The following is an 18,319-nucleotide window of genomic DNA, read 5'->3' on the forward strand; positions in this document are numbered from 1 at the left end:
TTTAAGAGTAGACTGGCCAAGAGGACAGCTGAAATTGCAACAAATGCAAAAATAGTTCTGTAAACATATTTTAAGTGGACAAAAGGAAGCTGATTGATTATAATTAAGTACAATAACACAGCTACAAAGATAATTGAGAAACAGGTAATTTTTTTAAATTGTGTATTTAACCCCTTTGCAATACCTGTTCACCGAAGTCTATTTAGCAACATACATAACGATATTACACATAAAAAACACACGGAAACATTGGAAATCAGTTTTTGGCAGGCAATCACTTTTTGGCACAACACCCCTATTAAAATGAAGCGCCCTAGAACCTACGCTCTGTGTTGGCTTAATGACACTACGGGCGCTCTACGTTGTGTGTGTCGGCGCGCTGAGAGAAGGTGGAAAAAAGATAAACTTCAGGTTTCTTACGACATGCTACAGACTAGCCGCTTAAAACTCCAAAGTGCTGCTAAAATGGCCAAAGCGTCTTTCTTATCCAAAATCATCCGGGCCAATGGTAATAACCCCCGCACCTTATTTAGAATTTTTAACTCAGTGGTTAACCCTTGCCCGGACATGCCTTTACCTTATTCTCAGGCTCTTTGTGAGCGATTTCAAATTCACTTTTTAGAGAAGGTCTCATCTCTTAAGTCCTCTCCCCATTCCTGAGTGCATTTCAACTTTCCACCAGTTTTAGCCTGTGTCACTTTTGTCTCTTAAGCGGCTAGTTGATCAAATGAATAACACCAATACTGTGCTTGACATTCTTCCATCTCGCTTAGCTAAGGACTGTTTTGATGTAATTGGACCTAGTATCGTATTTCTTACGAACTTTTCCTTACTCTCAGGCTGTGTTCTTTTGGCTTTTAAGCATGCTGTAGTCCACCCGATTCTTAAAAAAAGAAACTCTGACTGTTATGACCTTTTAAACTACAGACCGATCTCTAAGCTTTCGTTCTTGTCCAAGATCCTGGAGAGACTAGTTGTCTCCCAGCTCCAGGCGTACTTGGACACGAACAATATTGCTGAGAAATTTCAATCTGCTTTTAAGCCATTGCATAGCACTGAAACGGCGTTGGTTAGAGTTCTTAATGATATTCTTGTAATTACTGATACTGGACGCTCTATGGTCCTAGTTTTACTGGACCTCTCTTCAGCTTTTGATATGGTGGACCATAACACCTTATTATTAAGACTTGAGCACACTGTGGGTATTAGAGGCACTGCCCTTGACTGGTTTAAATCAACTGATGAGGCAGTGAGGTACACCAGGAATATGTCAGTTATTTCAGTTTACAAGTCTTTACAAGCAAGTCTCTGCTGTAGTGAGATCTAGCTTCCACCAACTGCGCCTTATCTCTAAGGCTAGGTATTATGTTCCGCATGAGGACTTGGAGAAGCTTATTCGTGCTTTTGTGACCTCCAGGTTGGATTATTGTAACTCCTTGTACTACGGTCTTCCCTCTTCTCTTCGTCTTAGATTGCAAACAGTCCAAAATGCGGCGGCCTGCCTCTTGACTGGTACAAGGAAATTTTGCTCTATTACTCCTGTTCTAGCTGGCTTGCACTGGCTGCCCATAAAGTACTGTATTCAATTTAAAATATTACTCCTTACATTCAAAACTATTAATAAATTAGCGCCGAGTTATCTTAGTGAACTTCTCAGGCTGCATACTCGTGCTAGAACACTTAGATCTGCCACTCAACTACTTCTGACGCAACCTAGATCTCGACTGAAGTCTCGGGGTGACCGTGCATTTGCACTGGCTGCCCCGGTACGGTGGAATTGATATCCACGCCTCTGATTCTATTGCACTGCTTAAATCAGGACTAAAAACCCACTTATTCAATCTTGCCTTTCCCTCTAGTTAACATTTCTTTTATGATTTAATATTATGCACTTTTATGCTCATTTAATTCCTTGTTTGTTCTGTATCTGCTGCTTTCCTAGTTCCTTGCATACCTAGTACTTGCTTTGGTCCTATTTCTGTTATCTTCCTTTTATTCTCTATGTTATTTGTTAAGCACCTTGGCATACCCTTGGTTTTAAGTGTGCTTTTTAAATAAAGTTTATTATTATTATTATTATTATTATTATTATTATTATTATTATTATTATAGTCACCCCGGCTAGCTTTCCCTCAGTAGAGGAAATGACTGATGGTAGCAGAACTTGAGTACCTGTGGAAATATTTCCCAGCAAAATAGGAAAAGATCCCGAGGAGGCAAAGAACATGAAGAGAGAGAGAGAGTCATCAAGCATGCTGGAGCATGACTCTAGACTTGAGAGATTTGCCAAACAGTTGGCATTTCTGTTAGATTTTTGATGTTTTGTTGCTTAGTAAACTTTAAATTCAACTGTCTGCATGAAAATCTCTGGGATGATAAATAACGTGCAAGTTTATAAAACCATTCCACCATAAGTATGGTATGGTATGGTATAACACATGGTAGCTAGCTGGATAGCCATGTAGCATTTTGCTCAGAGAAGCAAAGTAAATTGATATTTTATTGCTGTATTTATTTATTTACAGCAGTACCTAGGTGACGTAGCCCTGTGATGGCCTGGTGATTTGTCTATGGTGTCCCACCTCACCTTTTGTTCGATGACAGCTGGGGTTGGCTCGAGCCTTCCTTCCAATCAGGATTAGATAAGCAGTTAAGACAATGGATGGACAGGTTAGCTGACCATTAAGAACATGAATGCTCTAGATAAAATATCTGTAACATCAACATTTCAAGGTTTTTTGTCAACAGTTGCAGTTATTAACTTGATATTTTGAGATAACAGATGAAAAAAATGGGACTTTTGAGGGCAAAAAATCTGCATTGATATCAATGCACGTGTCAGGGGGAAAAGGTGCTGTGGTTAATTCAAACTGGACACTCTCTACCTTACTCTGTGTAACATCAGATCAGCAGAAATTGAAGTCAATGTGGAAGGAAAGCTCATATATGTTTATAGCTTTAGCTTCGATTAGCTAAATGTTAGTAGCATTTGTGAAGCTGCCAAAAGACACTGGGACATGTGACTAACTGGAGGATGTTGATGTTGAGTTCAATGCTTTTACTCAAGGACAAACTGACATGTGGAGAGGAGGAGTAGGAGAGCCAAACACCTGAGCTAGAGCTACCCACATGTCAGTATAATCTCCATTAATTTTCTCAGGTCGCCAGTCTGTCACTGGGCAAAACTAACTCTGTCAGTACTTAAATTAAATGAAAAGAATTCAGTCATTTCTAAAACGAACATACCAGAGTAGATAAATGAATGTTCAACCTCCCAAATTAAATGAGACTCTTTTTCTTCTTCTTTTTTTTCTTTTTACAGGAAGACACAACTGGAGATTACCAGAAGGCTTTACTCTACCTGTGTGGTGGGAATGATTAATGCAACCTTATGACGCATTTAGCAGCAATGAATGATGAGCCATCATGTTGCTGCAAGACAAAGCTATACACATGAGATGAGGATATTGATCTATAGATTTTCTTTCTGTTAGTGTGTGTTTATCGAGTGTGAATTACCTGAGTGTCATTTTGACTTATGACAATATTATATTGTATGAATATTATTTACAAGGCACTGTTCTTTTTTTGTTTGTTTGTTTTTTAAATGCCAGACAGAACATATAGCTCTAATTTAGTCCTTGGTAAACAAGCAGTTTTGATTTTAATGCAGATAATAATGCTTTCTGAAATGATGAAATGCCTGATTAATTTAAAATCTTTGACCTCTTTTTCTTGTCAAGCGTACACACAATGTTAGCAGCTGTTTACCTTATTTGAGCTCACTTCTCACAGCATGTGTTAAATGCAAGTTTGAAAATACAATACCGCTACTCAATTATTAAACCCTACATGTTGACAACCCCGATGATTTCATTAATAAGAAATGAGACTGTGATCCAGACTTGACGTGCAATGCGGCTGTCAGTGATCAATAAGTAATGGGACGCTATTAGACATTTGTTGATGCATATAATGAGATCTATTGCTTCCATGCCTTTCTGCACGACGAGGCCAAATGTCAAACAAACGGGGTCCCTATAGGTCACTCGGTGGAAAATGATTTTATTCTGCTGGAACTGAACCACAGGGTGGCAGCAGAGTTTGAAATGAGGACACAATGTCTTTATATTGTTTCTCATTACAGTGATTGATGAGATAGTGTCAATATATTTTACTAAAAAGTAATATTCTTTTCACACATTAACAAATTCAAATGCAAATAAATGGAGTGATTACAATAGGGCCTTCGCAGACTAGTACTCGGGCCCTAACTATATGTTTTTCAACCCTCCCATTTTAACCACACCGCATATCTTAGGCAACATGTGTAATCTTTCTCATATATCACTGCAATGTTTCCTCATTTTCTTATAATTCAACTTCACATATTTAATACCTTTTAAATACAAATGGGTATTTAAGTAAAGTTCTTGGTTGGTGAATTTGCTCATTAATGGGCATATTAGCCCATTAATGAGTGCAAATGATGACTGTTATTGATTAAATTTGAGGAGGATGCATATAAGGATGAGTCATATAAATGTTGATCTGTTTAAAATTATAAAGTCATTAAAATAACCCAGCACAGATGTGCATGTCAATACTCTCGAAATGTATCATTTCTCAGTGTGGTTCAGAAATATTCAGTGTTTCAGTTCAGTGTGGTTATACATATTTTACAGTCATGTGACCTAGACACTGTTAAGTATTCAGAAAGCACCTCAGGGTTAAACCTGCAAAGTGTTTTCATGTATAGTCACGCTTTCTTCTGAGGCTCCTGCTCTCTCTGCAGACACAAGTCCACACTGATTCATTGCAAAAATGACTGGAAAGTTGATGCTCCACATCTCTGTAGGTATTTATTCATCCAAAGAGAAAATTACATTTGCTTTTCAATGCAGCTATACTATTGCTTTACAATGAATCTGCTGTTTATTTACAACTTTGGATAGATTCCACAGCTCAACAGAAATGCTAGTGCAAAATAAGAAACTAGCACAATCCATATAACATTACTCCAACCAGAATAAAAATACATACATACAGTACAATGAATAGCAAAAGAGAGACACATTAAAATTTAACATATTTAACATCCAATGATTTGAAGGGTTTTGATATATTTAGGTGTAGTATTATAAATTATGAATAGTAGTGCTGGCTGTTAATGACAGTCCAGTAATTTGAGATAAATCACCTGATTTTAAGCATTTTACTTTTAAGTTTATGAAAAGGGGGTTAATCAGGAAAAAGTTTAGTTAAAGTTGGTAAACCAAAATATCCTTAAATTTAGTACACCAGATGGAGGAAAACAGGTACCCATGTGCAATGTAAACCATACACATACTTTGTGTATGGTAGATCTTTGAAATGTGCAGTTTAAAGTCTTTCCTGTAATCACTGTCACTGCCAGTGCCTATCATAAATCAGGCATGCTCCATACTAGATGATCATTTCTACTGCAGGACGACGCTGTAAATAATAGTGAGGTGGTATTCTGTGCGGTGTGGCTGTAGAACTTAATTGTCAGTTATTTCTGGGAAATCTTTGCTCTGAGTCACATTATTTTAAAATGCAGCGTATGCATGCATATTGAGCCTTTATAATATGTCTAGAAAAACGATACTCATGCTGCCAGATGGATGGTGATGTTTGTTTGGTCTAGACTGACCACAACAGCACACACTCATCTGTCTAACTTCACACTAACAGTGCCATTTTATGGCATTTATTTTTATTCCCTTCAGTTCTTTGTTATCTTGGCTCCACTGAGCCTAAAGCTTATAAACTAAAAGCTCACTTGCACACATACAAAGGCATTCATATAAGCTTATAAGCCTGACTCACATACACACTGTGCCAGATCTCCTTTGTGTCAATAGTGCTGAAATGTGTTTTGAATATTTTCAGCTTGACCAAGCCTTACATCGCCTCAGCCAATCAGGAGTGGTTGCAGGCAGTCACACCACCTGTGTGCCCACCCTTTCCTGGGTTCACTTACTGGGGAAAGATTTGGCTTTACATCCATTCACGTATCATGAAATTAATAGCAGGAACAGACCAATGTTAACATTTGTTTGGATTTTGTTAGAGGCCACCTGATGAAAACATCTTACTAGCTGTTTTTGTTTTCACATACTCATTTGTGCTAATTGGAGTCACTAAACAGGTCTTTTTTTAAATGGTGCTGGGGCTTTTAAAAGCATTTAAATGCAATGATATGACAAATCTGGCTTGGATTTCTTTTAACACAAAGTCTGAAATGAGGTTGTGTTAGTGAGTGAAATTCTAGTTCATAAAGATAAAACTTGCTAGCCAGGTTTTTTGTTAATAGCTGCTAACTTACTACTTTTGTTTCCACTTCTGGCATCATAAAACCAATATGTTGATGTATACAAGGGTAAACTGAAGAACCTAAAATTGTAGTCCACAAACCAATTGTCTGATAATTATTTCTGTGTATTTGTGACTGCTTTCAAAATGAATTCCCTTGTTTAACTCACTGGAAATGAGGAGATCATTAGTGCAGCTTTAACAATGCCATTAAATACATGACTTATTGACTGTAAACAAAATAATGAATGCAGAGACCTACATAAATTTTTAAAGCTATGATGAGCTCATAAAGATAACGTTAAAATAAAATAGTACAAACAAATAAATCAATGTTAAACAATAAAATCATATTTACAAGACATAATTCAATTCAATTCAATTCAATTTTATTTATATAGCGCCAAATCACAACAAAAGTCGCCTCAAGGCGCTTCATAGATACAGAGAAAAACCCAACAATCATATGACCCCCTATGAGCAAGCACTTTGGCGACAGTGGGAAGGAAAAACTCCCTTTTAACAGGAAGAAACCTCCGGCAGAACCAGGCTCAGGGAGGGGCGGGGCCATCTGCTGCGACCGGTTGGGGTAATATGAAAACACATTGTCTTTAGCCCTATTCCTCAAAAATGCTCACCTTCATTTCCTGTAATCATTCCACCTGCACCACAGATACATAACTGAGATGCATGATGTGCTTCTGAAATAACACTGGCAAGAGAAATCACAGTGCAGAAAACATACCAAAAGATACATAAATAAATCAGTCGCGCTTATCCGAAGCTTTTATGCAAAGTGTGCCACAGCATCACAATAAATGTGTGACCCCTGTTTGTTCACTCGCAGAGCTATAGAGATGGTAAATAGTCTGTATTTGTATAGCGTTTTTACTAGTGTAGAGATCAGTCCTGGAAAGCAGTTCATTTTGGTCTTTTCTTTGGATCCTTCACTATAAAGCAGAACTGGAACATGTGGCAGTTATGTGCTTTCTGAAAAGTGTCTGGGTTAAAGCTGACACATTGTTGGTCAGGAAAAAATGAATGCATATTGGAGTATAAAACAACTTAAGAGCAATTTTGCAGCATTAGTCCCAGTATTATTTTTCATAGCTTTATTGCATTTAGAATGACAGTTGGTGTCCATGTAAGACCCATTTCATTAGCTTTAAATACTGCATTTGGACTTTTTAAATTCAATTATTTCTTCGCAAAGCTGGCAGAAGAATAGCTCTTAATTTAAAGTACCATTCTTCTGGCATTTTATTATTTTTAATAGAAACTGTTTAATTGAGCTCAGCAGAATTTCAGTCTTGTTTTCAGCAGCTGTTGTTTTAAAGTCCTTCAAGGAAAGCTACTCCTTATATGTCTGTATTCACTACATTCCAGCAGTGACTTTGTGGCTGCTGTATAATTTATTTTTTTCTGCAGCCACACTGTTTTGGCCTTTCTGATCCACCAGCAACAGATTTCCTACTAAGCCCAGAATGCAACCTGCTGAGAGTCTGAACTTGATGGATTTAACCTGTGGGCAAACCATTACGTTTCAGCAGGAGATGAAGACTAAGTGATCACAAAAAGCAGAGTCATTCCACTTTCTAAAATGACAACATGTCTTCCAGCTCTGGCTGAAGAATGTTCTTTCTGGCTTTCACAGAACTGTGTATGATTGGAGAATATTAACAATGGAACTTTTGGGAATGGATTTATCTGGGATTACTAGAACATAAACAGCCAGTGTGTATCTTTACAGGACTATTCCCATTAAGTTTTATTTACTTTCTCCTAGTTTGTTGTTCATGGATTGTCAGTACTACTTTTTTTTCTTCTCTTTGACATCACCTCCCAACCAAGTGTAGCAGATGGCTCCCTGTCCCTGAGCTTGGTCCTGCTGGAGGTTCATTACCACTTCACAGTGTCACCAAGTGCTTTCTCACACAGAACTATCAGGCCATCTGTATTTTCTCTAATATAGCAGAGGTTTTATCTTCCAGTGTGAAACAGTTTTAGGTGATATATAAAAATATAATAAAATCAAGTTGGTTTAATTCAGACTGACGACCTGTCCAGGGTGTACCCTGTCTCTCACCCTCTGGCAGCTGGGATAGGCGCCATCTACTACAGTTTCCTTGTAGTACAACTTTAATTGTTCTGCAAGTTTTTATTTAAATTACTTTAACTGGTAACCTCTCCATTATCAAGTAAATCTTGACAGTAAAAAAAGGAAATCAAATTACCCAGGAATGTACTTCATTAGTTAGTTTATACAGCTCATTGATACAGTAATATTAGAAATATTAACTCATATTCCAGTACAGCTTTTCCAAAGAAAATAGTAAGAATTTTACAGTATGTACAAGTGTGGTATGCAAACTTAATTCAAGCTAATTCAAGCTAATGTTATCACAGAAATGATGAATAAGTATGAGAACTTCTACTGATCATAAGTGCCAAAAATAATGCTAAAGTCTTCGGTTTAACCTGCAAAATATTATTTCTGTTTTATTTTGTCCATTTAGATACTGGTATCCCTTGATTATGCAAGATGAACATATGAGGTTTTTATGGCTTCACACAGTGACTGTGGCTTCACAGGCCTCTCGTTGCCGAGGTATGCAGGCTGAGGTTTCTAGAAATCACACTCCCCCTGGCTTAAATTGCTATGTCAATACCAGACATTCCCAAACATTTAACCTCCCATGAAAAGCCTTCAGGCAAGACTATGCACATTTGGGAGAGACAGAAAATGGGTTTGACATTATTTTAAGGAGTATTTTTTCTTTTTATTTAAGTAGGCATTTTATATTGAGAAGGAGAGGTAATTTCAATATGGCTATAATAGAAAAAAAAAAACCAAGTGAAATTACAAGTTACAGGAAAAGAAATGAAAATCGAGAAACTAATATTCTACATATTATATCTGTCTCAATAGGCTTGAACGCTTACACAAATTTCTCCAAAAGCGATAGATCAAAAACTGTTCATTGAGTATGTTTTTGTTGAGCAGCAAGCATCTATATGAAGAATCTATGGGACAAGTATTTACTGTATGTGACTGCAGAAAAGCTGAACTAATTCCAGTTTTTCTGTATCAGCAATCATAATCCCGCACCATAGTAAATAGAAATGTGCAAACACTTGACCAGGAGTTGTTGCAGAACTCCTCTGCTCTCTTCCTGTTATCAGCTTGACAGGATTTTACAGCTTTGACTGGAGAAGTTGGGGTATACAGTGGAGAAGTCTTCACCCTCTGTGTTACATTCAGTCTGAAATGAGCCTCTCTGGCAGCTCTTCTGCACATACCTGCCCTGACAAAAGCACTGCTGTCCTGGCAGAGACTGTTTAGCTTCTTCAGCTCCCTGCCGATCTGCTTCCAGTAAAGTTTAACATTTGAGGCATACTCAGGACAAGCAGTAGGTCTGGCAATATACTCGCAGCTGAAGCTCCTGTCCTCCTTCTTGCACGTGATGCTGAGAATGACGATATCTTCACCTGTTGCAACCCAAGCACATTCGAACTTGTCTTTGGTGACCACTTTGCCTCTCATGAGCTGTGCAGAGACGGGCTTTGTTTGGCGGCCCACTTTTGCTCCCGACCTATTCTTGTGCTGTCCTTTGTCCATGCCTCGTCCCCTCCGTCCACCGCTCTTCTGGCAGCTACCCAACATCACCTGATGGGAAATACAAGCCAAGACCAGGAGGATGGTGACGTTTGTGAGGAGAGCCATGAAATCAGTAGAACACAACCTGCCAAAGGATTAAATCCGATTTAGATATTTGACCTTAAAACGCTTTAATTTCCCTTTGGAGAAAGACATGTCTTAATCCCCCGTTAAACCAACATTTCAAATGGAAACTGAATGTTGTGGGAATAGTTTTGGTTGCTGCACAAAACAGCATTAAGTATTTTTTGTACAGCACATTCAAGACAATTTCAAGTCAAAGAGGTATTTTGAAGAAGAAAAAAAGAACAATGCAAAGATGCAATCTAAAAATTATTCCATAAACGGAATTTTGAAAAAGCATGGAGCACATGCACCTTTTAATTTGACTTTAAGAAAGGAAGAGGTTTAAAAACTGTTAAAAAGAAGCACAGATTTAAATACTGATTAAAAAATAAAAATGTAAATGCATCATATTACAATTGTGATGGTGCAATTATCCCTTGATTATGCAGTTATGCAACTATATCGCCTACAGTATAACTACAACAGTTATAAACAAAATACAGACTAGTAAATATTGGAAATAGAGATAAAGACAATGTGTTTATTTTATAAATTTTATAAATATTGAACCTGGCAACAAGGATTTCACAGAATGCATTTTACAAAAACCGAACTGTGAGCACATTAAATATATACTAGGCTGATGTAAGTAGCACACCCCAAATATTATTGCCAGATTAGGGTGCAGCTTAAATTGTGGTGCTTTTCCTTACCTGAAGTTTTTAGAGAAACTTCGGTTTGCAGTCCTCACACATGAGAGTGTTGCCCTTACTTGCAGATTGCAATATGCTGCCACATAATCACCCCTCCCCTTCAAATATATACACTTGCACTCACACGCTCAGTCACACACCCTCACACACACACAGCATGACTGAAGAGCTTATAAAGTTTATTGAGGTCTCGAATAGATTAGGGATACTTTGAACCTGGTACCTGTGTCATCAAACTAAACTGTGTGGGGGGAAAAAGACATTTAAAATTACATGGCTGATAGAAAATGAAATTACCCTAATACATAATAAAAACTTTTTATAAACACTGTCAATTTAGAACCAAAACTTCATCAACCCACAAATGATACAAGTGTTAAACTTGTTTGCAGCATCTATGGACCTGAATAATCATGAGCACTTGCAAGGCTTATGTTAAGCTCCCAAAACTAAAAGTTATCTGTTGTTCCAGATTTTCTGCTTCAAGTTCCACCTGCTTTAGAATTATCTAAGTTCATATTTTAAACAAATGCAAATAACTTTGAGTCTTTGAGTCTTAAAGTGCACCGTGCCAGAGATGAAATGGCTTTGAATATCTTGAAAGGAGCCAGATGTTTCTGCTGGATAAAACTGCTGATTGATTGAACTTAGTCTCAAAGCACCCAACACCTAATGGTCACATACGGTACAGTAGACGAGTCATATGGCTTAAAAATATTAAACTGCACACTGCCATAAGACATACAACACCCTAGACAACTCATTTTCCCAAATACTGCTGCTTGCAGTTTTATTATCTAATATTTTTAATCAGGAATGTTAATGAAATGACATTAATCAGCACATAGAGATTGAAAATGGTTATTTAATAAAACATTTTCACATTTATACATATTTTGGGACAAATACACCAGCATGGAAAACCAGAGCAAAATAAACCAATCCCCCAACAATTCTGAAGGTAATATTGAGTGATGCAAACAGATAATATACAAGTAATAAACATAATAAACATACATTATATGTTAAAGCAGTATCATTCAGTACAGGCTGTTCATGCAAAACATTTGTCATTACATAGTCAAGTGAGACCTTTAAGTTCTTCCAGCTTGGCTCTTAATAGAGGCTAATAATTGTTGGTTTGAGTGAGAGAAGTACTTGAAAGTCACTGTAATAGCACAGCTTGCCCTGAAGAGGGTGTTGCAGTTCTACAACAGGCTAACAAACTCCTCGTTTGGAATTTTCCTCCAAGGGCTGCTTGAGCCAGACGTCAAGTTATCTTCATTAGCGGTTAAAAGCTGTGAATATAACACATAAGGTGTGCAAGGTGGAAACTAGGTGCATAGGCAATATAATTAAGAGCAGCAAAATAAATAAATAAAAAAAAATGCTGGAATCTAACTTAATTAAATAGCCTCATTCTAGATTAGTTATAAATGAATATTTTAAAAAAGTGTTGCATGTTAACAAACAGGCCCAGTACTGCTGCTCACCTTTCTGGTTAATTACGAAACAAACCAATGAAGAACGAGCAGATGCCCTGCAGCGACCTCCAGCAATTCTGCCGAGCCATTCTTTTAGCGTTGCTCTCAACAGCAGGTGTTGTTGGTGGTGGTTGAGTACTAGTTTCCTGAGTGGTCTTTTCCTTTTGTGGCTCTTGAATGGATTTTGTGTCAGCTTGTCTTGTTGGTGTAGGCCGACGTTGAGGTCTTGCTACTTTCCTAGAAGAAGCCTCTGCTCGTGACTGGGAGAATGAAGATGATGAGAAGACCATCTGAGAGTCATCAGTTGCCTTCCTGCACATGTGAGGTTTAATCTGTCTTGGTGCTTGGCAGGCATTGTCCAGCTTTCTCAGGTTCCACATCATCTGCACGAAATAGTGTCGAGGATTTTTGTTGTAAGGGGTGCAGGTGTGAGGCTTGCCTATGTAGTCACACCAGTAAGAGCGCTTGTTCCTCTGGCATGACAGTCTCAGCCTCGTGAATTCCCCTTGACCGGTGACAATCATGGTGCATGAGTCTTTAGCCTTGGTGCTGAATTTGATAGGTGGATCCCAAATGCTTTGACCCCTTTCAGTCTGAGCCTCAGCTGGCCAGAGGCAGCAGGCGAGCAGCAGAGCAGCGGTCTGGGCCCACATAGTTTCCAATGGGTGCTAAATGTGAAACTACTGGAAATGAGCGTCCCTCCTGCTTTTTATTGGCCAAGCAAAGAAGGAATTCAGGTTCCAAAAAAAGAAAAAAGAAAAAAAGAAAATAACCCAGTAGACTAAAAGAGGCCAGCTCCATGGGAGGAGGAGAGTGGCCTTACCAGTTACAGCTGCCAGAAAAAGGAAAGCGCTACGTGCAAAACGATGCTGACACATGTAGGTGTTCTGTTAAAAAAAAAAAAAAGAAAAGTACATCCTCTCATGCATGTAAACACTTCTCAGTCATGTTAAATTTACCTCATGGAAAAACATCTTAGTTTCACTTGTTAATAAAAGTTCATTGCAGAATGCAGGCTTAAAATGTCTTGCTTACTGTAGAAAACAGTAATAGCTCTTAACGATGTAGTGCAACCTATTATTTTCCTAAAAGATCTAAAGTATAAAGAGAAGTGTGAGAAGCCACTCAAACATTGGTCATAAAGTGTATTATGAGTGTCTTTAAGAGGCTTTATTTTCTGGGTCCATCTGTATCTGCATTGAGAGTGCTGTCAGTGATAGAAGAACGAGACATGGTACTCAAAGAATCTATACAGGCAGTATAACTTCCAGGGTTTTAGTGTTTTGAGACTAAGAAGCAATATATCATTGATCTGCATTTAGACCACAATTTTAGAATAGCTAAAAATTATATTCAGTTTTGAATTTTCCATCAGTAATTTGTCTCAGTTTCTAGATGCACGAGTTGAAACTCTTCAGCTATAGTGCCAGTTGGCGCCAAACACAATATTAGCAGAGGTTCTTCTTAAAATATTCACTACCCTTCCCTGTGAATGTTTCCATTTCCCTGAAATATCAGCATGTTCATTCCCACACTTGAAAATCATAATATGTGGGCTGCCCACTGTGCATAATGACAGTGATATCAGAGCTCAATTTTGTCCTGTAAAGGCAAAAGTATGGTGGCCAGGTGAGCTCACTACACTATAAGGAAAAAGGAAACATCATTAATTTTTCATTGAATGTGCAAAATACAACATAACCAAATAAATAAAATCTATTTATTTAGGAAATGGAGTAACACCTGCAAATTGCATGTGGCAGAGCGATACTCGTCAGTGGTGCTGAAAAACAATGAAAAAATGCCTTTTGTGTTTCCTGAAAAATTTTCCATTGTGTTCTTTATAGTTGCGCTGTGTATATTTTAAAACTATATGTGAAGTACTCTCCCCGGCACAGCGTTTGATCTGATGTAAACACACTGAAGAGGGTTTCTCTGAACCGCTGCTTCTGTTTTTATGTAGTTTTGTGCTCATCTCTCTCTACACAAGCCTTTTTAGAAGTAGGGCTGCTATGCGGTTGTAGTGGCGGTGGTTATTCATATACTGAACTATTTAATGTCTCAGAAAACCTCCAACCAGAGGAACAAACAAATGCTTATGGAAGATGATAACCTCTTATAGAAATAGCTGACCAGTAACATAACAGTGGCAGCACCACATAAGAATGTGCACTCTTGCGTTAAACTGTTTTCCTTTTTAAGTTTTTTTGTCTTGTTTGTTAGAAAACCAAATAAAGAAAAAAAATGAAATTGTTGTGAACTACATTTGCCCATTTAAAACAAGTTAATCCAAACTGTATGGCTCATTAAAGAAAAATGTCACTGAAAAGCAAACTTTGGATTTTAAAACTTTATTCACAATTTATACACTTTCTTTCCATCACATCATATAAACCTACTCTTCAGTGGCTCCATCAGTGCCCAACTTTGGAGCATCACAGTTCAAACCAGTTACCGCTGTATCTGATCCATCCAGGGTTAGCATACAGGATATCTAGTGTAAGCACTTAGTAAATTCAAACATTTTTCTCTCACATCCAAACTTTCACAGAAACCCAATGATAGTCCTGTGAGCACACGGATACTTCAAAAATGTCCATTTTAACAAGAAATGTGTCTCAAAATAAAAAGAACATCAGTGACTCAATAGAAGCCAGTCTGTGTTTAAAGTTCAATATAATTCAGAAACTTCATCTTGATGCTCGGGGTTTCTTACAATGCAAATATGTTCTTTTACTACATCATAATTTAGGTTTATCTATACAGAGTATTTCTTTTCTCATCGTCACTTAGCCCTGGTTTACAATAACAGAGCTTTGGAAATTAAAATATTGAAATAAGATAAATAGTCATATTTCTGATGCTAATTCATTGATGCCAATGTTAGAGACAAATATACTTATCATAATAACTTTTATTTTCCCCTAAATTAGTGATTGTGTGGTACTTTAAAGAACAACTGTGCTATGTTAACAGAAATATATGTTTCAGTGTTAAGATGGACATTTTTTTGACAGTGTGCATCAACACCATGCTGTGCAAAACATGAAGCATGCTTATTTTTCTACTCTTGATTGACAGCACTCACTATTCCCAATCATGGATTGTCTAATTTCTTTTCGCCATCATTACTCTGCTAACAGCCGCTGCAAATCTAACCTGTAAACAAGGGCAAAGAGAGTGGGACAACTGGATGTGTTTGCCCATTGCGTTACACATAGATTTCAGCATATTTCTCAACTTCCATATCAAGCAATGTGAAATAAAAAGAAAATAGCTCTTGAATACATTCACTTTTTTCATAGCTTTAAATGTATCCATAGCTACTGTGGGTTTATACAAAGCAGAGGAACAAAATAAGCACATAGTTGATAGACCCCTAAAGACCTGAGAACTACAGTTTTTTAAAAAAAAGAAAGAAAAGATTTGGCTTGAGAATTATTCTCCACTGTAAAAGTATCACCACTACGAAAAAACAAATCATAATAAAAATATTATGTTAGTGAACTCAACAAAACTTGGTCCCATGTGACAAAGGATTTAATCTGCCACACAGGGAACCTAAAAGCCAGACATTTGTCTGTTTGTGTTTTGAATTTAGTCTATGATTTAAAGGGAAAATCCACCTAAAAAAAGCTTACACTGTTGGAAAAAAACTGGTGTGATTTTGTTTTATGGTGTTGAAGGTCTGTCAACATCAGTAACATGCTATTTGGGGGTGAGACTTCCTCAAGGTTCTTGTATACCTGAGATATCCAGAAATGATTATCAAAACAAGGGCCGAGGAGGTGGGGGGTTAGCCCCAACATTTCTGCCCCATTGTACCATTAAAAAACCAGCTTACCTAATCTATGAGGTTTCATTGACCCATCAGGAAGCATTTAAAACCTAAAAGATTAAAAATTGGAATCTAATAGTTTAAAACATATTCAGAATTTGAATTGGAGCATTCTTATTCCCAGGGCATCAAATACAGTTATTTTGTCTGAGATGCACATTTTGAATGTAGGACGTTAGTACCGAGACGCACCGGCTAATAGTGAGATGAGTGTTGCTATATGGACTCTTAATTACAAGAGTCCAATTAATATCATTTTTTTCAAGTTGCAGCGTTGTTAAGGGGAATATTTTAATCAAAACGGCCATCTTTTCCTAAAAACAACCAGCTAGTTCTCGTGCCTAAACCCGACCAAGCACCCAGTGAAGGTGAACGTAAAATGACAACATAATGGACATGAAACACAAACACTGAAAAACCTGTAATTTACATCATCACCACCTTGCCTCCCACATAATAAAGATTAATATCCTGGTCTCTCAGTATCAAATATTACAGTCAGTGCGTCTCCATATTAACACCACAGAACACCTCGCACGGATCAAAGAGGCCAGCAGCCACAGACAGAATGGCGGTGTTTGACACCCTGGGAAGATAATGCATGAGCAAAACATAGTGCGGACATCATCGTCACAGTAGAAAGCATTACAGAATCAGTTTGTTACATTTCATTTCATCTTTTTGAAATAAAGTAATTTTACATCCCCACTGGATACAAATGACTTGTTTAAAAGGCATTCTGGAAAAATGTAGGGAATTGCCACCTGTAGATGTGGATGACACAGGGTACGGGAAGATAGGGATTCTAGGAAAAAGAGTACAGTTTGGATCTTTACTGCACAAATAACTCCCAGATTGTTGATTTTCAGCAGTGTAAGATTAGCTGTTGGCAGATTTCCTCTTTTAAAAAGTAGCAGCTCTCAAACTCCATACAAAGGCAACCAGTCTTTTGTAATGCGCATCAAACCAGCAAAGATAAACGTTCCTGTGATATTGTAAACATTTTAAAGAGACTAATGTTTTTGTAGAATACCCCCTAACCTCTATTTTACCACTTTACTCAAATTCTCAATCATGAAGACACCACAGATCCACCACTTCACACATGCTGCACTTAAAAAAAGTATGTGCACTATTCAACACTTTTTAACAGGCTGTTATCGTTAATTTGCATTCATCACAGATGTAATGACACACTAGTTTGCCACCAGTTTGAGTTGAAAGTGTCACATCTCTTTTTAAATGCAGGAAGCAGGAGAAGGAAAAACAAAGAGTCCTCTGCTTGCAGTTACCTTCGTCTGACCTTCCAGCTTTTGTTTTCATAAGCACAAAGAAGCACATTAAAATGAACAAGCATCACAGTTAATGTCATGTCCTGTCACTGAATATTTTTCTGCTTTGTTTCATATCTGAACAAATGTAAACGCAGACAAAGCAGTCCTTTACAAAAAATGCAGAACAAGCCTGGCTCAGATTGATGCTGAGGGGAGAAGAGTTTGATATCCTGCAGGCTGTAACCGTACTGAAGGCCGAGAAGGTTCGGTTCATCGCTGAAGATAACGCCTGCAGGCCAATTGTTCTTTTGTTGTGAGGAAACCAGCTTTCACTGAGCCTCATCTGGTCCAAGGATTTAGGAAATTAAAAGCTTAAAAACAAATGAGAGAATAACATGCTTTAGTTAGTCAACCCCAAAAAAGACACTTGGTGGATGTGATGCTGGATAAAGTTAGTTCATAAAGTATGTAGACACAATCACGTTTTGCACATTTTACTGTAATGTACTTTACTGAACTGAAACATGCGTTTAAGAAAGTATTTCAAAAGGTATTCAGACATACAGACATAGATCAGATCACAGGTATAAGCCTATTTTTAAATCTTTAAGCAGGGATAAGATATATGCACAAACTGTGTGAAGAACAAGCAGTTCTCTCGTCATGTAGATGACTAAAAATCACTCTAACAGAGCTTCAGTTGTCCTCTGCACAGATGGACAACAACTCAGATAAAAGTACAACCTCTTTTATTTATGAGGTTTTTACGGTAGGGCAGGTATAAGAATACTCCTTTGAGAGTGAGATCTTGGATTATCTGGGCAGAACTCCAAGGATGATATTAGTTGTAGCTGTCAGGGTCAAGTGGTTGACCGTTTGGTCAGAGTGGACTAGAAACTAATCAATACAATGTCAAATAAGCTGCCAAATGCAACTTGCCTAACAACAAA

General features: G+C 37.6%; 4 protein-coding genes across 13 annotated transcripts in view; 1 reads left to right on the forward strand and 3 right to left on the reverse strand.

Moving 5' to 3' along the window:
- Positions 1-4,108, forward strand: part of anxa5a (annexin A5a) — a 30,198-nt gene extending 26,090 nt beyond the window's left edge. The window contains exon 12 of the mRNA XM_084938125.1: positions 3,323-4,108. Within this exon, the coding sequence (XP_084794251.1) occupies positions 3,323-3,382 (60 nt within the window). The 3' untranslated portion in view covers positions 3,383-4,108. The remainder of the gene's footprint in view (positions 1-3,322) is intronic.
- A 4,282-nt stretch (positions 4,109-8,390) lies between these two features.
- On the reverse strand, positions 8,391-10,247 carry fgfbp1a (fibroblast growth factor binding protein 1a). Its single transcript, XM_084939019.1, has one exon. The coding sequence runs from the start codon at positions 10,058-10,060 to the stop codon at positions 9,425-9,427; it is 636 nt and encodes a 211-aa protein (XP_084795145.1). The 5' UTR covers positions 10,061-10,247; the 3' UTR covers positions 8,391-9,424.
- A 245-nt stretch (positions 10,248-10,492) lies between these two features.
- Positions 10,493-14,484, reverse strand: fgfbp2a (fibroblast growth factor binding protein 2a). Its single transcript, XM_084954458.1, has 2 exons — positions 12,267-14,484; positions 10,493-12,071 (listed from the first exon to the last, which is right to left on the reverse strand). The coding sequence occupies exon 1, from the start codon at positions 12,908-12,910 to the stop codon at positions 12,275-12,277; it is 636 nt and encodes a 211-aa protein (XP_084810584.1). The 5' UTR covers positions 12,911-14,484; the 3' UTR covers positions 10,493-12,071; positions 12,267-12,274.
- Positions 14,485-14,592: 108 nt separating this feature from the next.
- Positions 14,593-18,319, reverse strand: part of prom1a (prominin 1a) — an 84,000-nt gene continuing 80,273 nt past the window's right edge. For all 10 annotated transcript variants that reach the window (XM_084954437.1, XM_084954433.1, XM_084954451.1 and 7 more), the window contains one exon: positions 14,593-17,740. The gene's annotated coding sequence lies outside the window, so the exon portion shown is untranslated. The remainder of the gene's footprint in view (positions 17,741-18,319) is intronic.

Source organism: Perissodus microlepis, chromosome 2 (assembly GCF_051167445.1).
Source record: "Perissodus microlepis isolate ML-2025 ecotype Zambia chromosome 2, ASM5116744v1, whole genome shotgun sequence".
NCBI classification, from domain to species: domain Eukaryota; kingdom Metazoa; phylum Chordata; class Actinopteri; order Cichliformes; family Cichlidae; genus Perissodus; species Perissodus microlepis.

What these genes read in the sequence shown, in the direction of transcription:
- fgfbp1a (XM_084939019.1), bottom strand. Translation starts at nt 10,060, where the DNA reads ATGGCTCTCCTCACAAACGTCACCATCCTCCTGGTCTTGGCTTGTATT.
- fgfbp2a (XM_084954458.1), bottom strand. Translation starts at nt 12,910, where the DNA reads ATGTGGGCCCAGACCGCTGCTCTGCTGCTCGCCTGCTGCCTCTGGCCA.